Here is a 26,392-nt window from a genome sequence, read left to right as displayed (position 1 = left end):
TCCACAACTGCTTCAGAGTTTTAGAATGAGGAGAAAAAAACAACCCTTGCTCTGCATTTTCATCCAGAGCAATTTACCAATACTGTCTTTTCTACTGTCTTTTTTCACTGTGTTTTTTCCACCTCAATTGGCCCATAAATCCCCACCCCATCTTGTCACAGCCCCTGTCTTGGCCCATCTGGACACCTGGGCTTCTGGGGCTGCCTGGAGTTAGCTCCCTGGCTGGAAAAGGTCACTGGGCTCAAAATGAGGCACACAGGTTTCCCCATCTTTAGCAGGCCTGATGCCATGGAGGTATGTGCTGCAACTCCTTCTAAACGGGACAAGAAAAGAGAGTGAATGGCCCAGATCAGGCTGGGTAAGTAAAGGCTCAAAAGCCAGAGACGAGAGAAGAAAAGAGAGAGGAGGGGACTAGTGTTTTGCTAGAGAATTTCCCTCTAGGATTCCGGGATAATTGGGCCTCTTCACTGCTTTCAAAATTGGCGAGGGCCTTAATAGTGCTTGGGTGGGTCTGAAGCCACTCCCGTCCCCCCTTAAGATTCTTGAGAAAGGGACACAGAATTCCTCAAATCGGCCTTCCCTTTCTCTTTCCCACAGATCCTGATGGGACCATACTTCCTATATTCTCAGCCACCAGCAGGTGAGCATTTTGCTACTCCAGGCAGACTGGATGTGCTTCAGCTCTGTGGGCTTTAGGGCCTCACCCTCATGCCTAAGCCTCTTTGTCAGGCTGGAAACCTTTCCAATTACCTGTGGTCCCTGCTAAGTTCTTCCAATTCTACACTGTCTTCTAATTGTTGAGGTTCCCAATTCAGAGCCAAGAAACGCATATAACCTAATGTCAGTGGTTAGTAGGGATGACCAGGAAGGTCCCTTCTAAGACACTCAGAGAGGGCTTCCTCCCTCCCGAAGTTGTAGAGAATTGTCAAGGGAGGTCTGGAGATGAGAAGAGCAATTTCAGACACTTATCAGTGAGATGTAAAGTGGCACATTTTTTGGAAAGCATTTTGGCAACATGAATCCAGAACCTGGAATATGTCAGTTATTTCATTTCCAGGACTACCTCACAAGTTAAAAATCAGAGACTCAGACAATGATTTGGGTATGAGGATATTAATCACATTATTCACAAAAGTAAAAGTTGGTGATGACTTGTAGGCTAGTAGTAGGCTAACCACAGGAGTATGGATAGGTAAATAATGTTATAGCCAAACCATGGACTATTACCATAGTGACATTAAAAAGGTTATTTACTTGATTGTTTGAGACAGGGTCTCACTCTGTTGCCCAAGCTAGAGTGCAGTGGCACGACCATAGTTCACTGCAGCCTCCACTTCCTGGCTCAAGTGATTGTCCCACTTCAGCCTCCCAGAGTGCTGGAATTACAGGAATTGTATCTATTTTTTATTACATGGAATGGTGTTAACTGAAAAAGGCAGGATACAACACAATTATAAAATATACCACTTATATAAATGCAATATCCACCCCTAGGTATAAAAATAAGACTGAAAGAATACATAAAATATCTCCAGGTGTTTACAGAGATGAGAAAAAAAGAGAATACATGAAATATACATTTGAATATGGAATTTATTTTTCTTTTAAACAGATGACCCCATATAAAGTTTCCGTTATGGGATTCTGGGTGACTCATTTTCTCTTTTCATTTTCGTTTTTTGTTTTTTTTTTGAGATGGACTTTCCATCTTGTTACCCAGGCTGGAGTGCAATAGCGCGATCTCCGCTCACTGAAACTTCTGCCTCCCGGGTTCAAGCGATTCTCCTGCCTCAGTCTCCAGAGTAGCTGGAATTACAGGTGCATGCCACCATGCCCTGCTCATTTTTTTGTATTTTTAGCAGAGACAGGTTTTCGCCATGTTGGTCAGGCTGGTCTTACACTCCTGACCTCAGGTGATCCGCCCGCCTTGGCCTCCCAAAGTGCTGGGATTACAGGCGTGAGCCACCATGCTCGGCCTTCTCTTTCATTTTCTAAGTTTTCTACTTTCCTATATTTATTAGGAAATTTAAAAATAATCTTAAGGATGACTGCCACATGCCAGCCATAATGGAGGATGGTCTTTCTTCTACCCTAGACATTTCACACTGAACAGGCCTCACTTGGATCTCAGACATCTTCCTTTCTGCACTGTGCAGATCCCCTCAGTATATGCAGAGAACAGAAAATCATTTTGCTGCCAGTGGAAGGTAGACAGAAGCTACATTTATTGGGGAAGAAAATACCCTTGCTGTCAAACCATGGCCTGAAAATAAAGGCCTTGGATTATTCCCACCCATCTCCACTCCATGGCGGCAGAGAATGCTGAGGGTGCTTGCATACGAGGCCATAAAGTTGTAAAGGATGCCTTCCAGCCCCCATTTGGTTTGTTTTGGTGAGAGCTGGGGCCTCTGTGATGGGCAAGCATTAAAACCCACAACCATAGCCGTTGGTACTGCTTTCAAAAGCATAGCACCCACCCTAACGCCCTGATAAAGGATTTATCCAGTAGCCTGGGCGTCAGGATTCCTGGGCTCTAGGCCCCACAGGTGATTCACAGCTAGCCCCAGGCTGTGCCTCCTGGCCTCAGTTTTCCTGGCTTGCTCTATTGGTACTTCCTACCTACTCTGTGGGGTGTTAATAGGGGTGAGGTGCTTTGAACTTCTCAGATGAAAAAGGCTGGGAAGCAGCACCCAGTTATTATCCCCTTTACAGCCAGGCGTGGGAGCTGAGGTTGCTTTCATACTGTTCCAGCCACAGTAGCCTCCTCATAGCCCCTCATTCGTTTGCCTTTGGCTCTGGCTGCCACAACCAGAAAGAGAGCAGTCAGTCCTATTTCAATGCTGTTTCAGAACAGATGTCCCTAAATGAATTTGCCAACTGCCCAAACCACTGGTGAATTATCTATGATTCAGTAATACTTTACAGGTGCCTAATTTCTTTCTCTTGATTGGCTGCAAAACCTGTGGGACAAGGGCTGTGACTTCTCACCAATAAATACACCAAAGGAGGGATACTCACAATTTAGTCAGCAAAATGGGTTATGAGAGAGCCAGGCTAACCAAAGTTCAAACTTCTCATCTTTCTGCTTCCTCACTGTAACATGGGTAATGGCTTATTAATTCTCCCCATCTTGTCTCTCTCTAATGAGGATTGTGTGTGTGGAAGCACTCTAAAATACCAAGCACTTCATATGTGTTAAAAAGTCCAAATGTGGCTGGGTGCAGTGACTCACGCCTGTAATCCCAGCACTTTGGGAGGCCAAAGCGGGTCAATCATGAGGTCAGTAGTTCAAGACCAGCCTGAACAACATGGTGAAACTCCATCTCTACTAAAAATACAAAAATTAGCCGGGCGTGTGGTGGCCGCCTGTAATCCCAGCTACTCGGGAGGCTGAGGCAGAGAATTGCTTGAACCTGGGAGGCGGAGGTTGCAGTGAGCTGAGATTGCGCCACTGCACTCCAGCCTGGGCGACAGAGAGAGACTTTGTCTCAAAAAAAAAAAAAAGAAAACAAATATGTGCAAATAAAACTTGGCATAACAGTCTTGCCCAGGCCATCAGTCCTGCCCCTTCTGCCACCAGGTTACAACTGCAAAAAATTAGGCTGGGGTGCCACCTACTGGTTGAAAAATATATGAACTGCATCCAGCCAGTTGCAAGAGCAAAGAAAAAACTTCAAGCCCTCTTAATTTTTGCCACTCTCTCATAGGAACTGCCATATTATATAATTAATATTTTTCTTTACACAACTTATTATTTTTTTTTGAGACAGTCTCGCTCTGTCGCCCAGGTTGGAATGTAGTGGCACAATCTTGGCTCACTGCAACCTCCGCCTCCCGGGTTCAAGCAATTCTTCTGCCCCAGCCTCCCCAAGAGCTGGGATTATAGGCGTGCAACACCATGCCCAGCTAATTTTTATGTTTTTAGTAGAGAGGGGTTTTACCATGTTGGCCAGGCTGGTCTTGAACTCCTGACCTCAGGTGATCCGCCTGCCTCAGCCTCTCAAAGTGCTGGGCTTACAGGCATGAGTCAACACACCCAGCCTTGTATTTCATTTTTAAAGTACACCCTTTTTTTTGAGACAAAGTCTCGCTCTGTCACCAGGCTGGAGTGCAGTGGCGCAATCTCAGCTCACTGTAACCTCCGACTCCTGGGTTCAAACGATTCTCCTGCCTCAGCCTCCCAAGTAGCTGGAACTACAGGTGCGCGCCACCATGCCCAGCTAATTTAAAACTTTTTTTGGTAGAGATGGGGTTTCACCATGTTGGCCAGGATGGTCTCGATCTCTTGACCTTGGGATCCGCCTGCCTTGGCCTCCCAAAGTGCTGGCATTACAGGCATGAGCCACTGCACCCAGCCTTGAAGTAAACTTTTAACCACTACTGTAAATGGAAAACTAGTTAACACTTGTCAACAATAGAATAAAACCATAAAACAAATACAGTGAATATAAAACATTAATAAAGGTCTAGCTAGGAAGTGTTGCCTGTGAAAGCTGAAACTTGAGGCTCCGTTAAAACTGAAAATTGTGGGACATGGTGGCTCACACCTGTAGTCCCAGTTACTCAGGCGTCTGAGGCGGGAAGATCGCTTGAGCCCAGGAGTTTGAGTCCAGCCTGGGCCATATAGCGAGACACCATCTTTTAAATAACAAACCTCAGAACCAAAAACTGAAGATTAATAAAAACACGTGACTAGAGACTGAATGTAAATCCTATGTGACTGAATGTGAATTATATGGTTTGGGGAAATACTGATTATTCCAAGGCAAGGTGACACTCCCTCATTCGTCCCCAAACCCCTGGGCCCAGAAGACTGAAGAAAAATTTGGAAGTCACAAAAAGTAGAAAAGAAACTCTTGTATTGTAGCACATTCCTTCACAGCCTGACTAGGACCAGTGCTCGACTTTCTGGTGGCAGGGCCCAGAGCTCACGGACACCACTGACAGTATGGGGGGTGTTCTGCTTGGCGCCATGTCTGGCTTTTTGGCCAGAAGTCCTTTGCAGAGCTGAATATCCCCTTGCCAGCCCGCCAGCTCTGGCTGGGAGGACTTGCTCTTGGGTCTGCAGCCTGCATCAGGAGCCTCCACTTTCCCCAGTGCTGGGTTATGCATCCTGCTCTCCAGGGTCCACCTTGTTGCTACAGCTGCATGGCTTCCTGCTCCACTGACTGGTTCGAGGGTGCCAGGTACTTCTCCTGGATGCCCAGTGTGCTGAGGAAGGGTGCGTCAAGGCTGATAGCATAGGCAGAGGACGGGGAGCTGGTCTGGGCAGGATCTGACTTCCGCTGATGCCTACACTCCAGCCATGTCCATCCCTCTCTTCCTCATAATTATAGGGACCAATCAGGTATGAGAAGCCTCCAAAAACATCCAGACTCAAATGCTCCTCTATCTGCCTCTTCCACACACTGCTGCGGATCAAAGAACTGGAGAGTGCTAACCTTGCAATTTTGCATTATGGCACATGCTCTGGAGCCAGACCAAGGGAGTTCAAATCCTGATGATGTCTGGGTCTGGGGTCTGACGAGGAGATGGAGGTTAGCCATGGCTAGGTTGGCTATGTTAGGACACCATGGCTGTTGTACTACCAAATGGCTCCAAAGTAAGAAACTGAGATTCTAGCCGGGCGCAGTGGCTCACGCCTGTAATCCCAGCACTTTGGGAGGCCGAGGAGGGTGGATCATGAGGTCAGGAGATCGAGACCACCTGGCTAACACGGTAAAACCCCATCTCTACTAAAAATACAAAAAATGAGCCAGGCGTGGTGGTGGGCGCCTGTAGTCCCAGCTACTCTGGAGGCTGAGGCAGGAGAATGGCGTGAACCTGGGAGGTGGTGCTCCAGTGAGCGGAGATCGTACCACCGCACTCCAGCCTGGATGATAGAGCGAGACTCCGTCTCAAAAAATATATATAAATAAAATAAATAAATAAATAAATAAACTGAGATTCTACACCCAGCAAAACCAAGGTTTGAACCGTTCTTCCAAAACATCCCGGGAGAGGGACCTTGGGCCTGTCGCCTCAATTATAAAAGGGGTTGAAATCAGGATTAAATGACCCTGCAAGTAAAGTACTTAGCCCACCAAATGATGTTCGAGTTACAGACCTTTCTTTTTCTTTTTTTTAAGAGGGAGTCTCACTCTGTCACCAAGCTGGAGCGCAGTGGCGCGATCTCGGCTCACCGCAACCTCCAACTCCCTGGTTCAAGCAATTCTTCTGCCTCAGCCTCCAGAGTAGCTGGGACTACAGGCACATGCCACCACACCCAGCTAATTTTTCTATTTTTAGTAGAGACGGGGTTTCACCATGTTGACAGAGATGGTCTCGATCTGACAGAGATGGTCTCGATCTCCTGACCTCACGATCCGCCTGCCTCAGCCTCCCAAAGTGCTGGGATTACAGGCGCAAGCCACCACGCCCGGCCAAAAATAAATTTTTATACTTAAAAAAAAAAAAAAAAAGAGAGAGAGATGGGGTCTCACTATATTGCCCAGTCTGGTCTCAAACTCCTGGCCTTGAGCAATCCTCCCACCTTTAACTCCCAAAGTGTTGGAATTACAGGCATGAAGCCATTACACTTGGCCCATGCCATCTTATTTGCAACCCTCGAAACCTGTCTCAACTTTGAACCCCTATGCCTTTGCATATACTGTTCTCTTTAACTTGAATTCCCTTTTCTTCTTCATTAGACTGGCTAACCCTCACCTTGACATGACGCAACTCACGTGCCATGCCTCCATAAAGCTTTCCTTACTCACCTACCCTTCAGCAAAGCTGACCACTTCCTTATTTGTATCAGTCCCTACTCTCTTACAGAGAGCTGCTGAATCTTAAGGGGGTTAGGGTCAGGGCAGAATCTAAAATCAGCATAAATGTATATGGTTAAAAATACTCTTAAAAATTCCTCAAATTATTTGTTAAATGCAGCATACATGGTTTTGTGAATAGAATCCTTTATATATACGAATACATAAAGTAACGTACAGATGCTCCTTGACTTATGATGGGGTTACATCCTGATAAACCCATCCTAAATCAAAAATATCTTAAGTTGAAAATGCATTTAATACACATAACCTACCACACGTCATAGCTTAGTCTCGCCTACCTTAAATATTCTTACAACACTTACGTTAGCCTGCATTTGGGCAAAATTATCTAACACAAAGCCTACTTTACAATAAAGTATTGAATATCTCATGTAATTTATTGAATACCGTACTGAAAGTGAAAGAATGATTGATAGGTACCCAAAGTATGATTTCTACTGAATGCATATAGCTTTCACACCATCATAAAGTTGAACCATCGTAAGTTGGGAACCATCTGTACGGTGTACAAAATACTACATTATTTAAATTGCTCCTCCCAGCCTAGGCTGCATGGTGAAACCCCATCTCTACAAAAATTAGCTGGCCACGGTGGCACACGCCCATAGTCCTAGCTATTCAGGAGGCTGAGGTGGGAGGATCACTTGAGCCCAGGGAGGTCAAGGCTGCAGTGAGTTGTGATCGTGCCACTGCACTCCAGCCTGGCAACAGAGTGAGACTCTGTCTCAAAAAATAAATAAACATAAACTGCCCCTCCCAGCTGGGGACGATGGCTCATGCCTGTGATCTCAGCACTTTGGGAGGCTGAGGTGGGAGGGTAACGAGTCCAGGAGTTCAAGGTCGCAGTGAGCTATGATTGCATCACTGCACTCCAGCCTGGGCAAAGGAACAACACCCTGCCTCTAAGAAATAAATATAAAAATTGCAGGCCGGGCGCGGTGGCTCACGCCTACAATCCCAGCACTTTGGGAGGCCAAGGCGGTTGGATCACCTGAGTTCAGGAGTTCGAAAACAGCCTGGCCAACATGGTAAAATGCCGTCTCTACTAAAAATACACAAAATTAGCTGAGCGTGGTGGCGGGCGCCTATTATCCCACTTACTTGGGAGGCTGAGACAGGAGAATTGCTTGAACGTGGGAGATGGAGGTTGCAGTGAGCTGAGATTGCACCATTGCACTCCAGCCGGGGCACCAAGATCGACAGTCCGTCTCGAAAAAAAAAAAAAAGGGCCAGGTGTGGTGGAGCATGCCTGTAATCCCAGCTACTCAAGAGGCTGAGGGAGGAGAATCACTTGAACCCTGGAGGTGGAGACTGCAGTGAGCTGAGATTGCACCATGGCACTCCAGCCTGGGCAACAAGAGCAAAAGTCCATCTTAAATTAAAAAAAAATTGCTCCTCCCCTCTTTTGCTGAGCACATGCAGTCCAATTGGCCTACATTAACTGCAGGTGTGACACAGCTCCTTAGCACCTTCATCAGGGACTGCACACTCTACTGCCATCATTTATAAGTCATTCCTCCAACCCCCACCCCATGAGTTTTGTTTCCCACATATGGCTCGAGAAAGATCAGTAAGTGTTGGCTGGTATTATTTTCCTCTGTACCCTAAGACTCTGAGTCCCCCTTGTCTCCAGCATGCTGCATAGATGCTGAATCTGTGAGAGCATCAGCCTACAGGGCCTGGACTTTCCTGTCCTGCTTCACGCATGGCCTCTGTGACCTGATGGACACCTACCCATGACCTTGGCTCCAGCCTCACTAGTCACTAACCAAGCTCCAAAAGTCTGGCTGCCTCTTACAAAGCTCTGGATGTCCCATGGACCCCTGAACACAGCACATCTGCCAGCTCTTGTCCCTTTCATCCATGTGACAAACCTGCTCCCTCCTCCTTTTCCTGCCTCAGTGATTAGTATAACCACCCACTCACTGTCTAAGCCAGAGATCTGGGAAGCTAAATTCTGCTCCAGCTCCATCTATCCCATTCAGTCACTGACTCTTACAGTCTATCTCCTTAGTATTTTTCCATTCCACATCTTTCTATTCTCACTACAAATCTTTCAATCCTTCTCACCTAGCAAGACTGTAAAACTCTTTTGCCCCCAATCACTTCCCTTAAATGCATTTTCCACAATTGCAAGGGCTTTTCTAAAATGTACCTCTGATCGTGTCACACCCTGTTCAACAGTACTGCTTGAATAATGGCTCCCACTGCCCACCCATGAACTGAAGTCCACATTCCTTAGTAGGGCACTCAGGCCCCTCCCTCGGCAACCCTGCCTGTACCCCTGCAACGCCCTTTCCTCTGCACATGCAACACACCAGGCAACTGGACTCCTGCAACTCTCCCGAATGACTAATGCCCTCTCATTTCTGGGCCTCTGTATTTGTTACTCCTATTGATCAATATCTTCCCTCGTCCTCAGTACAACCAACTCTGAAGCCAAGGGACCACCTTTGCACATGAGAGACAGTCATCAGGAAGGCCAACTGATCAATATGAAATCAGTCATCCATGGCCGGGCGCAGTGGCTCATGCCTGTAATTCCAGCACTTTGGGAGGCTGAGGCGGGTGGATCAACTGAGGTCAAGAATTCCAGACCAGCCTGGCCAACGCGGTGAAACCCCATCTCTACTAAAAATACAAAAATTAGCTGGGCACAGTGGCGCACACCTGTAATCCCAGCTACTTGGGAGGCTGAGGCAGGAGAATTGCTTGAATATGGGAGGCAGAGGTTACAGTGAGCCAAGATTGCGCCATTGTGCAATCCAACCTGGGCAACAAGAGCGAAACTCTCTTTCAAAAAAAAAAAAAAGAAAAAAGAAATTGGGCAGATCATGACGTCAGGAGATCAAGACCATCCTGGCCAACACGGTGAAACCCTGTCTCTACTAAAAATACAAAAAATTAGCCGGATGTGGTGGTGGGTGCCTGTAGTCCCAGCTACTCAGGAGGCTGGGGCAGGAGAATGGCGTGAACCTGGGAGGCAGAGCTTGCAGTGAGCTGAGATCGTGCCACTGCACTCCAGCCTGGACGACAGAGCAAGACTCCGTCTCAAAAAAAAAAAAAAAAAAGAAATTGGTTATCCACAAGGTTGATGACTGCACCTCCTGTGGCCATTCCTGAGTCCCATGTCTCACCCTCTCTGCTATGGCCCGGAAGCTGGCAAGGATACGAAGAGAAATGGAAGTCGGCTCCCACTGCGGCAGACATCATGGCCTCCAGGCTTCGCTGCTCTTGGGCTCCGAAACAGTATCCATTGGCTTTATCCACAGCCTGCAGGACTCGCTGGATGCTCTCCTTGTCCTGAGCAGGGAGGAGAGAAACAGTTCTGTGAGTGAAACAGAGGTATGTAAAACTGCTTGCAATCTCTAAATACACCTTCCTCCACCTTGCCTCTGTACCTGTAGCTTTCTTGGCCTGGAGTAGTTCTACATGTCCCCAAAGGCTGGATAAATCTCACGTTTCCTGACCACCAACTCACTCAGATTAGAACAGATAAGCTCCCCTATGCACATCCACAGTCCCCTGGGTTTACACCTGTTGTACATGGTATCCCTGCCATGTAATAAACGCCTATTAACTCACCTGCCTCCCCTACTCAACTAAGCACCCCTTAGGGCCAGGTCATCCGTCACAGTATTCCCAGTGCCTGGCACAGTACTTAAGTAGACATCCACTAAATATGCATGTTTTAAATCTATAACTGGGCCAGGCATGGTGGTTCACGCCTGTAAAGCCCAGCACTTTGGGAGGCCAAGGCAGGTAGATCACTTGAGGTCAGGAGTTCGAGACCAGCCTGGCCAACATGGTGAAACCCCGTCTCTACTAAAAATACAAAAATTAGCTGGGCATGGTGATGGATGCCTGTAATCCCACTTACTTGGCAGTGGGCAGGAGAATCAGTTGAACCCTATACTGAGGCAGGAGAATCGGTTGAACCCAGGAGGCAGAGGTTGCAGTCAGCCAAGATCACGCACTGCACTCCAGCCTGGGTGACAGAGTGAGACTCCATCACAAAAAACAAAACAAAACAAAACAAAACTATAACTGTTTCCTCATCCACATACAGTGATAAGAACAGTCTATATATCACATGGTGGGAAGGACAAAGCAAAATTATATATGTGTAGTCCTTAGCACAGTGCCCAGCACAGAAAGCCATAAATAAGAAGTAATTGTTATGATTGATATTATAGAGTTCATCTCCTCATATCAGAAAAGTGTGGCATTAGAAGGGAGGAGACAAGTTAGCTCAAGTCTACCCACTGCAGAAAGGAATCTAACATGCACCTGCATCTCCCAGGTTATCTCTGCAGGGTAAAGGCAAGAGGCACAGGGGTTGGGTACCACTTTGCAAAGTCAACAGACAGTTGCCCAGTTGAATGGGCTTAAGAGACTTGTCCCTGGTCCTGGTGAACTTTCTTGCTGATGACTTTCTGAACTCACCCATTTTCACACTGAGGACAGAGCATGTGAAGAGAGGATCCAGCAACACAGAATAGACAGGGCAAAAGTTTGGTCCACTCTACTGGAATTCTGCCCCTACAGCAGCCCCTGGTCCTGAAACTAAGGTTACTCTCGGTGATAGTCAACCCAGAGCAAAGACCATTCTTTTTTTTTTTTTGAGACGTAGTCTTGCTCTGTCGCCCAGGCTGGAGTGCAGTGGCACGATCTCGGCTCACTGCAAGCTCTGCCTCATGGGTTCACGCCATTCTCCTGCCTCAGCCTCCAGAGTAGCTGGGACCACAGGCGCCCGCTACCACGCCCGGCTAATTTTTTGTATTTTTAGTAGAGACGGGGTTTCACCGGGTTAGCCAGGATGGTCTCAATCTCCTGACCTCGTGATCCGCCCACCTCAGCCTCCCAAAGTGCTAGGATTACAGGCATGAGCCACTGCGCCCAGCCGGCAAAGACCATTCTTTAAGCCCTCAAAGCTTCCTGTGCTTTTGGCTCGGTGAATCCCATGCACTGTCAAGAGTCCTGTCTTAGCCCCTAGTACCTGGATGTTCAGAGGGATAAAGGAGACCAGGCTATAGTCTTCGATGAGCTGCACTAGCTTCTCATTGAGCTGGCGGTAGTGGCGGAAGAAAGGGTCAGAAGCCAGGTGGTCAAGCAGGTAGGAGAGGTCCAGAACCTCTGTGTAGTAGTCCAAGTTGAAGGCTAAAGAGAGAAACCAGTGTTCAGGAGCAACTAGTATCACGCTAAAGACCTGAGGATGAGGTTCGTTTTTCTTTTTTTCCTTTGTGCACTCATGCACTCAAATATTTCTTGACACAGTAAAATGAAGTTACTAAGAAAAAAAGCATTTGGTTTTACCTGCTGGCTCTGCTATTTATTAGCTATATAGGCAGGTACCTACTTCATAAGACTGTTATGAAGATTAAACGCTATAAACCCCAGTGTGTGGTACAGAGAAGTGCTTAATCAATAATTGCAAACAGGCTGGGCACGGTGGCTCATGCTTGTAATCCCAGCACTTTGGGAAGCCGAGGTGGGTGATTACCTGAGGTCAGGAGTTCAAGACCAGCCAACATGGTGAAACTCCATCTCTACTAAAAATACAAAATTAGGCCAGGCGCGGTGGCTCAAGCCTGTAATCCCAGCACTTTGGGAGGCCGAGGCGGGCGGATCACAAGGTCAGGAGATCAAGACCATCCTGGCTAACACGATGAAACCCCGTTTCTACTAAAAATACAAAAAATTAGCCGGGCGTGGTGGCGGGCGCCTGTAGTCCCAGCTACTCAGGAGGCTGAGGCAGGAGAATGGCGTGAACCTGGGAGGCGGAGCTTGCAGTGAGCCGAGATCACGCCACTGCACTCCAGCCTGGGTGACACAGCAAGACTCCGTCTCAAAAAAAAAAAAAAAAAAAAAAAAAAAAATACAAAATTAGCTGGATGTGGTGGCACATGCCTGTAATCCCAGCTACTCGGGAGGCTGAGGCAGGAGAATCACTTGAATCGGGGAGGCGGAGGATGCAATGAGCCGAGATTGCACCATTGCACTCCAGCCTGGGCAACAAGAGCGAAACTCTGTCTCAAAAAAAAAAAAAAAGTTGCAAATAATGATATCAAGTATGTATCAAGAACTGTGCATGGTCGTCCTCACCTCACAGAGCTCATAGTCAGGTCACACCCTCAGGACCTAGCACATACACTGCAAAGACTCTGTAAACGGTTAAACTGAATAAATGCTACATTCTAGCAGGGTAGCCTCCTGGGTAAATCACTTTCCTTTTCTGAGCCAGTTATTTCTTAATGTAAAATAAGGACTAGATGATGCTGAGGTCCCTGATTCAGTTTTATAAATCATTTCTCACTAAAAGAAGTAAGTTGGACTTCCCCCTAGTGGCCTGTTTCTGCCCAGAAAACTTAATATCTGGGCTCCTTGGCAGCTCTATCCTAAAGTGAGCTGAGGACTCTACATCACTCTATGTCCAGACTAGAAGCTAGCTGGCCTCCCTGGACAACGTCCCGACACCTCCCTTTCCCAACAACCTCCCTATTGCTCATGTGCTGGTCATTTTATCTGTCTTCTCTAGGTTCCTTTGTGGCTAGAGATGCTATTTTAGGGAACAATGTCCCCAGTTCAGGAGAGTACTATTTTTTTTTTTTTTTTGAGACAGAGTCTTGCTCTGTCGCCCAGGCTGGAGTGCAGTGGCACAATCTCGGCTCACTGCAAGCTCCCCCTCCTGGGTTCACGCCATTCTCCTGCCTCAGCCTCCTGAGTAGCTGGGACTACAGGTGCCCGCCACCACGCCCAGCTAATTTTTTGTATTTTTAGTAGAGATGGGGTTTCACCGTGTTAGCCAGGATGTTCTCAATCTCCTGACCTCGTGATCTGCCCGCCTCGGCCTCCCAAAGTGCTGGGATTACAGGTGTGAGCCACTGCGCCTGGCCTAATTTTTTTTTTTTTTTTTTTTTTTTGAGACGGAGTTTCACTCTTATTGCCCAGGCTGGAGTGCAATGGCAAGATCTCGGCTCACTACAACCTCCGCCTCCCAGGTTCAAGTGATTCTCCTGCCTCAGCCTCCTGAGTAGCCGGGATTACAGGCATGCGCCACCATGCCTGGCTAATTTTTTGCATTTTTAGTAGACATGTGATTTCTCCATGTTGGTCAAGCTGGTCTCGAACTCCTGACCTCGGGTGATCTGCCCACCTCGGCCTCCCAAAGTGCTGGGATTACAGTCCTGAGCCACCACGCCCAGCTGATAATACTAATTTATCAAGAAAAAAAAGCTGGCCACTGGGACTCTAGCCAACTCCCCTGCCTCATACCAGCCTGCTTCTACCTCAATCTTCTCTATTTTGTCCCTGGCCTCCCACCCCTTCTCTGTCTCTCTGCCAGGTGAGAATATAGCCTCCTTCTGTGAGGACAGAAGGAGGCTGTCTAGGAGCCAGGAAGCAGACTCTCACCAGACACCAGATCTGCTTGTGTCTTGATCTTGGACTTACCAGCCTCCAGAATTGTGAGAAATAAATATTTATTGGCTAAGCCATCTGGTCTATGGTATTTTTGTGATGACAGCACAAACTGACTAAGACAAGGCCTTTATCCATACTAGTGCCTCTCCATAGAACAGTCCTCCCTTGGCTGGCTCCTTTTCACCATTCACGTCTCAGCTCAGATGCCACTGCCTCAGAGCAGAAGTGAGAAACTGAGGTCCAGAGAGATGAATTGACTTACTCAGATCACACGATAATTCGGTGGCAGAGCCAGAATTTAAACTCATGCCTGTTTTACTCCAAAGCTCACTCACCTCACTCCCAAATATTCAGTGGTATCACTTTAATTCCTTTGTAACACCTAACACCATCTGTAGCTCTCTCGTCTCCAAAATCTACAATGGTATCTAGCACAGAGTGGCACAAAATAAATGAGCAGGAGTTAGAACCTGCCTGTGGCTACTATCACCAGACCATGCAAGGCACCAGAGGCAGCTACCTTCAGCTGAGATGTCTGCTTCATTCTAGCCCAGCTGCTGCCCTGCTCTTCGCCTGGAACAGAAGCTCTTACCCAGCTTCCCATAATGCTCAATGAGGTCCATCTTGGAAAGGAGGTTGATGTGGGGCAGTTCCACGTGCAGCATGGTGGCCAGGGAGGTACACAGTACTGAAATGAACTTGGCAGGGTCTGTGCAGTAGTGAGAATCCACGAGGTGGACGGCAGTCAGCTGGGAGGGAAGAGACAGGGTGAGAGTGGCCTGGAGAAACAGGGATCAGCATTCCCTCATGAGAATGAGGGCTTGAGGACAGAGCGGAAGCTTTCCCCGTTAGTCTCCTGCCTCTGTTTCTTTCTAATAACCACCCTGGTTTCCTTCTCCCAGAAAATAGGAGTCATTTTTTTTTTCTTACAAGATGTCTTGCACTGAGCCTCCCAGTGGGCAAGGGGTTTAAATCCCATGGCATCTGACTCCACTCTTTCATTTACTTTTGCCCACCAATTTACAACAATCTCCATGCCACTTTCGATATTAACCCCATCCATACTTCCAAAATCGCCAAGTTGGCTACTGACACATCCATTTCACACGTGAGGAAACTGAGGTTCAGAGTGATGAACTGACTTATCAACACCACACAGCCAGTCAGTAGCAGAGCCAGATTTTGAACTCATGCCTGTTTTACTCCAAAGCGACTCAGCCCCTACCTCCCTGTGTGACATGGAGGCGTGGCGTCTGTCCTCCCTGTCTCAGTCACTCCATCCGCAAAATGGGCCTCCCCGCCCTGAGACGCACCCTGAGGTCCCACTGCGCCATTTGGGAGAAGATGCTGCGCAGGGCGCCGTGATGCGTGCAGAGCTCCACCTGGCCTGGGCAGTCGAAGAGGAAGTAGTGGCCGCGGAGGGGGTCGAGCTTGGCACGCAGCCAGTCCAGGTTGGCTTCCAAGTACTCCATGCAGTAGAGCAGGCCGCCGTTGGGCCCCAGGCGCAGCGCGTCCATCACGTCGCCCAGCCCCACCAGCTCGCCCACGTCCACGGCACACTCGTACGGCAGCCCCTCGTTGGCCGGGTCCAGGTTCACCACAGCCACGCGCCGGCCCAGGGCGCGCAGGAACTCACTCATGCCCAGGCAGTACGTGGTCTTCCCTGAGCCCGGCGGGCCGATCACCGCCTGCCCGAAGGCCGTGGTCGGAGCGGCCCCTGCCATGGGCGGCCCGCGGCCCGAAGCAGGTCAACTCACAGGGAAAACGGGGCGGGCAGCCGCGCCGGAGTCGAGACTGAGGGCGAGGGACCCAGTACGTATACCTCGTTGGAGGCCAGCGTCACTCGCCTCAGGCGGAACAGCTGGGACCGCGTCGCTCAAGAGGAGCTAACGGGCCGGTACTAACTGGACTAACTCGACTTCCGGACGGCGTCGGAAACGGCGAGCCAAGGAGAGGAAGTCCCGCCCTCACGGCGGAGACGTAGCTAGACGCTGAGGGGCGGGCGGCGCAGCCGCATTTCTTTCGCGGGGAATGGAGCGAATGTGGGGTGGAAAATCGCTCTCGGAATTTCTCTGACCTTCCTTCAGACTCGAATTAGAAAAGTAAGGGAGCTCCAGTAGTAAACGTCTTTATTCTTCCGTGACGTCGCACACCCAAGCCACCTCCCGCGGACTCTCCGCTGCAGTCCCACCCAGTGAGCGTAGAGGCGGTGGAGGGCCCGCCCAAGGCCGGCTCTTCCAAGCACCACAAATCCTCTCCTCGCCCAGGTCCCTTTCCCCCTTTCTGGCCTTCGTGGGGACACCTTCAGAGTCCCCAAGGAAGGCTGTGCTGATAGCCTCACTCAACCCAGCTTTCAAGGTTCTGCAGGAGGCAAAGGGCAAGCCCAGAGACTAGGGTTAGAGACTAAAGACAAGCGGTCGTTACCCCTAATATCCAAGGGGAGGGGACGGGAGGGGGCTTTTTGTAAAAATGCCCCGAGGTAGAGAACCGGCAGGCAGGCAGGCTTGGAGCAAAGCACCCTGAACCAGCCACGAAGACTGCTGCTCCCAGACTCCTTTCTGCTTCAGTGGTAGATGAGGCCGGGGCAGAGGGTTCTCATCATGTAGCTATGAAAGGAAGCCCCCAACCCGGTCAATCAGGCAATGAGGGGCTGTCTGAAGCACAACTGGAACCCCTCACAAAGGCCATGTCTGTCCGAAACTTCATGCTGGTGGGTGGCTGGCGGCGGAGCAGTGACTCCGTCTGGTCCTGGGGTAGAGGCTCATCATAGATGGTGGAGATGAGACCCAAGCCATTTCTACGGGGCCTCTTCAGTTGCCCAAATGGCTGTAGCTTCTCTCCATGGTACCTGGATAAAAACGGGCTTTCAATGAGAAGGCTGCTCTCAAACTCCAGTTAAAGGGGTTGGGAGAGGACAGGGAAGTAGTTACTACATATCTGGTTTGTCCAAAGACAGAGGCTTTAAATCTGGGTCTTTGCTCTCCAGCCCTCTTATCTATCCATTGGCAGTGCCAGCAAGAAGGGGCCTCATACAAAATTTTCATTCTGTCACTACAGACTTCCTAATAGTAACCATCAAGTCCAAACTCCTCCAACAAAGGGTATGAATGATCTTGTTAAGCCTTAGGGCTTAGTCTTTAAAAAAAAAAAAAAAAAGTCAGATTTACTTTATTTATTTATTTTTGAGATGGGGTCTCACTATGTCACCCAGGCTGGATTGTAATGGCGTGATCTCAGCTCACTGCAACCTCCACCTCCTGTGTTCAAGCGGTTCTCCTGCCTCCGCCTCCAGAGTAGCTGGGACTACAGGCGCATGCCACCATGCCCAGCTAATTTTTTTTTTTTTTTTTTTTTTTTGAGACAGAGTCTTGCTCTGTTGCCCAGGCTACAGTGCAATGGCGCAATCTCGGCTCAGTGCAACCTCCGCCTCCTGGGTTCAAGCGATTTTCCTGCCTCAGCCTCCTGAGTAGCTGGGATTACAGGCGCCCACTACTGTGCCCAGCTAATTTTTTGTATTTTTAGTAGACACAGGGTTTCACCATCTTGATCAGGCTGTTCTCAAACTCTTGACCTCGTGATCCACCTGCCTCAGCCTCCCAAAGTGCTGGGATTACAGGCGTAAAGCCACCGCGCCCAGCTAATTTTTGTATTTTTAGTAGAGACGGGGGTTTCACCATGTTGGCCAGGCTGGTCTCCAACTCCTGACCTCAAATGATCTGCCCACCTGAGCCTCCCAAAGTGTTGGGATTACAGGCGTGAGCTACCATGCCCGGACTTTTTATTTTTCTAACAGAGACAGTCTCATATGTTGCCCAGGCTGGTTTCAAACTGGGCTCAAGGAATCCTACCACTTCAGCCTCCCAAAGTGCTAGGATTACAGGCTTGAGCCACCATGCCTGGCCCAGATCCACTTTTTCCTCTTAACTGTTTTGAATTTCATCCCGCACAAGTACCCAGCAGCCATGCCAAAACCAGTGGGAAGAGGGAAACTAGGGCATAGCTAAAGGTTTGGGCCCCCAGGGATGTCCCTCAGTCACACTTACCCCAATCCACGCTTGCATCTGGGGTGTTGGCCATCACCATCCAGGGCCTCGGGCACCCCTGAGCACCTGCTGCCCAGGCCCTGGCCCTCAGCCCAGCCCTGCCGCTCCATCACCTTCCGCCCAATGCCCTGCAGAGTGAAGGGACAAGACTCAAGAAATGGGGCTCCTGCTGGGAGCAGAGAGAATGGGGATGGGAGAAGGAATTAAAGTAGAGAAGCAAAAGAGGGGGGTCCATGGGGTGGGCACAGTGCTCACTTACCTTGGTGTGGCGCTCAAAGGTGCCCACCTGGCGTTCGATCACAGAGCCATCTTCCTGCCCATCTCGTAGTCTCTGTTCCAGACGCATTTGGACAGAGTCTCGGGCATCCTTGTCTCCACCATCTGAGGAAACAGAGCTCAGTTTATGGAAGCGTCCCTCTCAAAGAAGGGGGAAGAATCAGGTTTCTAGGACTCCCTCGTAAGATTGACTTATTCATTTTAATAGTGTTCTGTATCTCTCTCATTAGACTGGGAGCTCCCCAAAAGTAGGAACCATGGCTCTCCCCAGTCATACCGACGAGAAGATTGTGGTACAGAAAAGTAACAGAGCCAACAAATGACAGAGAGAGGATTAGAACCCAGGTCTTCTCCCCTCCCCCACTTGGCTATTTCCCCCACCCAGGTCATTTCCTCTTCTAAAATCTAAACGCTTACTAGAGCCTGAGCTCCTGACCAGCCCACCCTACCAGGGCCTGACCATCAGACCCAGAGCCCCTGAGGGCTATCTATCCCTCCTCCTCCTCCAAGAAAGGATGAAGGCTCTGTCCAAAACTAGCACTTAATGTACACAACCAAAGATGTTTTAAGAGGAACCCTCTCAGTGGGCTACCCCAACGGAACGGTCCCCTGTCTCAGCCTTTGCTAGCTCTGGTAAAGTGTCATTGCAAGGCCAGGGCACCTGTTTCACCTCCCAGTATTGCCACTCCTTGCCCAGTACCTCTGTCATAGTACACACTCATGTCCACATCCCAGTCATCGGCTGTCTGTTCATCAAAATCTGTAGGGATAGAAAAGCATCCAACAGAGTGCGTTAAGGACTCTCAGTTCTATTAAGAGTTAAACCTAGAGTTTTTTTGGCATTTGTTTTTTTTTTTTTTTTCTTTGAGACAGAGTCTCGTTCTGTCCCCAGGCTGGAATGCAGTGGCGCAAACTTGGCTCCCTCCAACCTCTACCTCCTGGGTTCAAGTGATTCTCCTGCCTCAGCCTCCCAAGTAGCTGGGACTACAGGTGTGCGCCACCATACCCTGCTAATTTTTGTATTTTTCATAGAGACGAGGTTTCACCATGTTGGCCAGGACGGTCTCGATCTCTTGACCTCGTGATCTGCCCGCCTCAGCCTCCCAAAGTGCTGGGATTACAGGCGTGAGCCACCGCACCCCGCGGGGCATTTGTTTGTTTTAGAGAAGGTCTCACTCTGTCCCCCAGGCTGGAGTAAAGTGGTGGGATCATAGCTCACTGCAACCTTGAACTCCTAGGCTCAAGTGATACTCCTGCCTCAGTCTCTTGAGTAGTTCGGACTACAGGCATGAGCCACTGCACCGAGCTTGTTTGTATTTTAAGATTCTTCCTCTGGGAGGGTTATTCAGAATTTGCGGGGGGCAGGGGGGCACATTTTCTCTCCATCTCACTGATCCCCACTCTTAAAAAGGATAATTGGTCTCTCATATACAATAAAGGTCAGCCTGTTCCCTAGCCTTTTGTTTGAGCTCACCACTAGGGAATCTACCGTGTGGAACAGGGAACCCCAAGAGAATGCAGTAGGGGTCACCCCTGCCTTTGCCTGGGTACCAGCATTACCTCCTTCTTCCTCCTGCCAGAACTGGGCATCAGTATAAAACACCAGGCCAGAGCCACCCTTCTCCCACTTGAGCTCAATCTCCTCCTCAAAGAGCTGCTCAGTGGTCCGCTCCTGCCCGGTCACGTCCTCATGCAGCGCTTCATGCCGTTCCCATTCCTCACCCCGGTCATCGTCCTAAAAGGCAGGGAGAGGTGATCTGCCTGAGCTTCCTGACCTCATGCCCAGAGGGAGGGAAGCTCAGGGCACAGGAGGCATGTGTGGCTAGCCTCAGCCCCATTCCTTCAGATTTCTCCAAGAAGCAGCACATATTCGGCCCCTGACCAACACGTCTCTAGCCCCTGATAATTCTCAAGTTTGCTCCTGTCCCCACAAGCCTGACTCACCTCTGCGCGTTTGGCCATGTCGTTCCCTGCCTGAAATACCCACTTTCCTCTCCCACACCCTTCTCTTCTCCACTTGATTAAATCCTCCTCATCCCTCAAGTCATACAGCCTACACTTAGCCCACACTTAGGCCCACAGTTCTCGCACCAGTCTCTGAACTCTCAATGCTAATCAATACACACTGGTTAGGCCTTTTTATGTGATACAACAAAGAAAGAATGGACAAGAACGCTTATTGTCTCTGGTGTGTCAGGCCCTTCCCATAGCTTAGCTCCTTTAATCATTGCAACAACCCTGTGAGATAAGTACCATTATTCCCATTCTACAGATGACAAAACCTAGGTTCAGGGGAGTAAAAAGTTATTTGTCCAAAAGAGTACACTGAGGGAGCAACAGAGCCAGCAATGCAAACCCAGGTGGCCACATCCAGGTGTAGCATCTCCAGATGCTGGTTCTCTTCAGGGAGATTTGAGGCTCTTTGAGGGCAGGAAATGGGTCTTAGAATGCCTTCGGAATCCTACACTAGCCCTTGGCTTGACGGGACTTGTGGAATGACAGAATGACTCCTAGCTTGAAACCCTGCAGGCCTTCAAGTGCTGAAGAAAAGTCAGGATGGGGCCAGACGCAGTGGCTCACGCCTGTAATCCCAGCACTTTGGGAGGCCAAGGTGGGAGGATCCTTTGAGCTCAGAGGTTCGAGACCAGTCTAGGCAACAAGTCAAAACCCTATCTCTACAAAAAATACAAAAATTAGCCAAGTGTGGTGGTGTGTGAGTGTAGTCCTAGCTACTGGGGAAGCTGAGGTGAGAGGATGGCTTGAGCCCAGGGAGTTGGAGGTTGCAGTGAGCCGAGATTGCACTGCTGCATTCCAGCCAGGGCAACAGAACCAGAGTCTGCTTAAAAAAAAAAAAAAAAAAAGGAAAGGAACGAAGGAAGGGGAGAGAAGAGGGGAGGGGAAGTCAGATGGTACCACACTAAGGATGTGGTCCAGATGTCTTAGCAATTTTGGCTGGGAGCTTTTTTTTTTTGAGACAGAGTCTCACTCTATCGCCCAGGCTAGAGTGCAATGGTGCGATCTCAGCTCACTGCAACCTCTACCTCCTGGATTCAAGCAATTCTCCTGCCTCAGCCTCCCAGTAGCTAGGACTACAAGCACCACGCCTGGCTAATTTTTGTATTTTTAGTAAAGGCGGGGTTTCACCATGTTGGCCAGGCTGGTCTCGAACTCCTGACCTCAAATGATCCACCCATCTTGGCCTCCCAAAATGCTGGGATTACAGGTGTGAGCCACTGCACCCAGCTGGCTGGAAGCTTTGAAACATGGGTGAATTACTTTTTACCTGGAGTACACATTTTTAAAAAAGTTTTCCCAACAAATCACACCTTACTTGATTTTATGGATGTGCAACCAAGTTTGGAGAAAGGAACCAAAGAAATGTCTATGTCACTAATTAAGTGACAGTGTAGGCTACTGTTCAATATGCTGACTCTAGGTCAGAAAACAGAGATGACTGCTCAGCCACATTATGACAGCATGCACAGGTTAGAGAAGAAGCAAGAACTGGGTTCACATCCCAGCTCTACCTCTATTTCCTGAGATGATCTTAGACAAGTCACTGCACATGTCTTGGTCAGCACATTTTCATCTATGAAAATGAATTCTCCTTATCTGGTCTTTCACGTGGAAAATTTTTTTTTTTCTCAGCTCACTGCAACCTCTGCCTCCCGGGTTCAAGAGATTCTGTGCCCGGCTGGAAATAATTTTTAAAAAAGAAAAAATGGGCCTGGCGCAGTGGGTCATGCCTGTAATCCCAGCACTTTGGCAGGCCAAGGTAGGCGGGTCACGAGGTCAGGAGATCGAGACTATCCTGGTTAACACAGTGAAACCCCATCTCTACTAAAAATACACACACACACACAAAAATTAGCCAGGCGTGGTGGCACATGCCTGTAGTCCCAGCTTACTCGGGAGGCTGAGGCAGGAGAATCACTTAAACCCAGGAGGTGGAGGTTGCAGTGAGCCAAGATCGTACCACTTCACTCCAGCCTGGGTGACACAGCGAGACTCTGTCTCAAAAAAAAGAAAAAGAAAAAAATGAATAAAGAGGAACCATCCTGGCCAGGCGCAGTGGCTCACGCCTATAATCCCAGTACTTTGGGAGGCTGAGGCAGGCGGATCACGAGGTCAGGAGATTGAGACTATCCTGGCTAACACGGTGAAACCCCGTCTCTACTAAAAATACAAAAAATTAGCCGGGTATGGTGGTGGCCGCCTGTAGTCCCAGCTACTCGGGAGGCTGAGGCAGGAGAATGGCGTGAACCCGGGAGGCGGAGTTTGCAGTGAGCCAAGATCGTGCCACTGCACTCCAGCCTGGACGACAGAGCAAGACTCCGTCTCAAAAAAAAAAAAGGAACCATCCTTATATATCCCTTCCAAGGGAATGAAAAATAAAACCCACTTACGAATCTTCTGGTAAAAGCTCTGGACCATCTCCCTAGAGAAATACAGAAACACACATGCAAATGTAGTTTTACACTCATGCAAATGTAGTTTTACACTCCTTCTTGGACTCCTTGGAACCCTCCTGAGGACCCCAGGTTAAGAACCCTTGTAATAAACAATTGAAGAGTGGTATTATTAATGCCTTCGGCCTCTTTCAACTGCCAGCAAGGACAGGGTAGCACACTGTACTCACCTCATCTGAGTGAGACTCTTCTTCCTCTTCCTTCCTCGCTTCTTCCTCAGGCTCTCCACAGGGACTGGCTGGTATATCTGCCAGGTAGGTTCCTTGGGGTATTTCCTCACCCTCTGCTGTATACACAAGCTCTTCCTGCTCCACAGTCTCTGAGTCCTCATACTCAAAAGGCACATTGCCGTAGCGCCGGGAGGAACCTGTCTTGGGGAACTGGAGCTGCAGCTGGGTGATGATCCGAGGGGGTAGGCGGCAGGCCCGGATCAACTCCAAAAAGACCCGCAGGGGAGTCCCCACATTCCCATTGGGCATTAGCACTGGTGGGTTCAGCTCTGGCAGTTGCTTCAGGTCAGCCAGGGTGAAGGCTTCATTCTCTGCCTTCCGACTCTGCAGTTCCTTCCGGGTCTTGAAGGGAAAGGAGCCCAGACCTTGGGAAGGAGGGAGAATAGATCTTGAAACCCAGAAGCCTCCAGCAACACTTCAGCCAGAAATTGGCCAATGTTTAAATCTGTTAGCCTTTCCCTAGTAAACAGACATAGGCAAGATAAAAATAAATAAATCTAGGCTGACACAGTGGCTCACGCTTGTGATCCCAGCACTTTGGGAGGCTGAGGCAGGAGGATTGCTTGAGCTCAGGAGTTCAAGACCAGCCTGGGCAAAATGGTGAGACCCTTATCTCTACAAAACATAAAAAAATTAGCTGGGAGTGGTGGTGCACCCTGTGACCCCAGCTCCTTGGAAGGCTGAGGCAGGAGGATTGGTTGAGCCTGGGAGGTGAGGCTGTAGTGAGCCGAGATTGCACCACTGCACTCCATCTCGGGCGACAGAGTACCCTGTCTCAAAAATAAATAAATAATAAAATAAATCTATTAGCCTCATGCTGTTCCTCCCTCTCAAACTTCTCCAGGTCTTTTCATCTCTCCCCAAGTGGAACTACAGAACTACCTAGTAGTTTCATGTCATTTTTCATCACCTTGGCTGGGCATACAAGTTTCTTCCAGCTCTGGCTCCTGATGAACTTTTTTTTTTTTTCTTTTTTTTTTGAGACAGATTCTCACTCTGTCACCCAGACTGGCGTATGCAGTGGTGCGATCTCAGCTCACTGCAACCTTCGCCTCCCGGGTTCAAGTGATTCTCATACTTCAGCTTCCTGAGTAGCTGGGATTACAGGCATGTGCCACCATGCCTGGCTGATTTTTTTATTTCTAGTACAGACAGCGTTATGCCACGTTGTCCAGGCTGGTCCTGGCCTCAAGCAATATCCACCCACTTGATGACCTTTTGATTCTCAACGGTCACCAACTCTCCCACCTCCTGCATGTCTTCACACGTGTTCCAGCCACACCAAACAATTTTTCTCCTAATTTCTTTTTTTTTCTTCTTCTTCTTCTTTTTCTTTTTTTTTTTTTTTTTTTGAGATGGGGTCTCGTTCTGTCACCCAGGCTGGAGTACAGTGGCGCGATCTTGACTCATTGCAACCTCCACCTCCCGGGCTCAAGTGATCCCCCCACCTCAACCTCACAAGTAGTTGGGACTACAGGCATGCACCACCACAACCAGCTAATTTGTATTTTTGGTAGAGACAGGGTTTCACCATGTTGCCCAGGCTGGTATTGAACTCCTGAGCTCAAGAGATCTGCCCACCTGTGCCTCCCAAAGTGCTGGGATTACAGGCACGAGCCATTGCAACCCGGCCCACAATGAACAATTTAACATGCCCTGAAGGTTTTTCACGGGCTTTCAAAGCTGTGTCTTTGCAAATGCCATTTACCCTGAAACCCAGAAACACCATTCTCTCCTATTAACTCCTATTTATTTTTCAAGACCCAGATGGAAAGCCACATTTCATGATCTGTCTAGGAAGTCAGTTTCTCCTTTCTCTGTCATCTCACAGCACTTGGTGATAAACAGTATAGGCTATGGAACAGATGCCTAGGTTTGTTGTAGCTCTGACACTAACTAACTCTGTAACCTCAGGCAAGTCACATAACTTTGGCTTCCCTCAGTTTCTTCACCTATGAAATGGGAGAAACAATAGCTCCTATCTCACAGGACTGTTGTGAGGGGTAAGAAAACAAAAGGCTTAGAACAGTGCCTACTAAATACACAGAGTGCTCAGTGAATGCTAACAATTAGAATGACATCTCTGTGGCAATTACCTTTTTCCAAATCTCTTCCTTTGTGGATTCTGAGCACACACTATGTCCAACTGTTCTCTGCATACCCAGCTAGTCACACTAGGTCTAGCAATGTAAGCATTTGTTGAATGTGTGAACTGGAGGGCTTTGCACTGTCCTGTTTCCCCATCAAACTGATTTCCCATGAAAGTGGGAGCTGTCCAGAGAAAAGATTGTCCCTTCATCTGCATCTTACTGAAAGGACTGGGTAGGAAGCACAGAGAGAGCAAGAGAGAAAGACAGTAAGAGGGTTAGAGACTGGATTTCCTTTTTTCTTTCTGTGTTAGTGCAAAATCAACCCGTTGGATAGAGAAAGGGTCTAAAAGGGACCTAACAAAATGAAGGCTCTTCCGAATAAGCCTCTCCGGTTTATTTTTCTCCATGTATTGAACTAACTCCCTGCAAGTTGAGCCTGAAGCTCTGTCTAGAATATGAACAAAATTCATAGAGTCCTAACCAGAGGCCTGACTTATCCTCACCACTCCTCTGAAAAGATGCCTCTGTTCCAGGCCCGTAGGCCCAGTCTATTAACTTTCTCACTCTTACCTGATGCCTCCGTAGGTAGCCGAAGTCTGCGGATGAGACAGCGACCCGGTAGCCAAGTCCCGTGAGAATCCAGCCACCGGCGGCCCGAGTACATGCGAAGAAGCCTCTGAGCTTGAGCCAACCCCCTTACCGAGATGACACAGCAGCAGGTGAGGGTCTGGATCGGAGTAGAGTCTCGAGTGGAGAGAGGCCGGACATCGGTGGCCGAAGTCTGAGAGAGAAGCTGGCCCTCAGCGGCTGGGTCAGTAGGAGTTAGGGCAGAGTTAGGAGCGGCCTGCGGAGGGGCCCGCTCAGGCCGATGCCGGTAGTGGAAACAGAGGAAGCCACCGCCGCGCTCTTCTCGGAACTGGCTAAAGTAGCTCCGTAAATGGGCCGAGCGCAACACGGAGGGAATACCGCTCACTACCAGGTAAACTGTCGCCTCCTCCTCCGCCTCGCCGGGCACCGCCATCTTGGATTGTC

General features: G+C 49.0%; 2 protein-coding genes across 3 annotated transcripts; both read right to left on the bottom strand.

The window, feature by feature from the left end:
- Nucleotides 1–1,575: 1,575 nt before the first annotated feature.
- Nucleotides 1,576–17,052, bottom strand: GPN2 (GPN-loop GTPase 2). Of its 2 annotated transcripts, XM_002811226.6 has the most exons (5): nucleotides 15,566–17,052; nucleotides 14,845–15,001; nucleotides 11,830–11,990; nucleotides 10,003–10,133; nucleotides 1,576–5,211 (listed from the first exon to the last, which is right to left on the bottom strand). In XM_002811226.6, exons 1-5 carry the CDS (start codon nucleotides 15,974–15,976, stop codon nucleotides 5,139–5,141), a joined length of 933 nt encoding a protein of 310 aa, XP_002811272.1. In that variant the 5' UTR covers nucleotides 15,977–17,052; the 3' UTR covers nucleotides 1,576–5,138. The 2 variants fall into 2 exon arrangements, with proteins under 2 accessions (XP_002811272.1, XP_063570196.1); XM_063714126.1 differs by lacking the exon at nucleotides 1,576–5,211 and having other exon boundaries at nucleotides 6,937–10,133; nucleotides 15,566–16,358.
- GPATCH3 (G-patch domain containing 3) lies at nucleotides 16,365–26,392 on the bottom strand. The gene is given in 7 exon segments (NM_001134076.1): nucleotides 16,365–17,100; nucleotides 18,296–18,423; nucleotides 18,555–18,676; nucleotides 19,272–19,331; nucleotides 20,132–20,306; nucleotides 23,211–23,635; nucleotides 25,931–26,392. Coding segments are annotated over 7 exon segments (1,578 nt in total). The 5' UTR covers nucleotides 26,382–26,392; the 3' UTR covers nucleotides 16,365–16,883.

Source organism: Pongo abelii, chromosome 1 (assembly GCF_028885655.2).
Source record: "Pongo abelii isolate AG06213 chromosome 1, NHGRI_mPonAbe1-v2.0_pri, whole genome shotgun sequence".
NCBI lineage: Eukaryota > Metazoa > Chordata > Mammalia > Primates > Hominidae > Pongo > Pongo abelii.
This window is presented reverse-complemented; position numbering and strand designations above follow the sequence as displayed.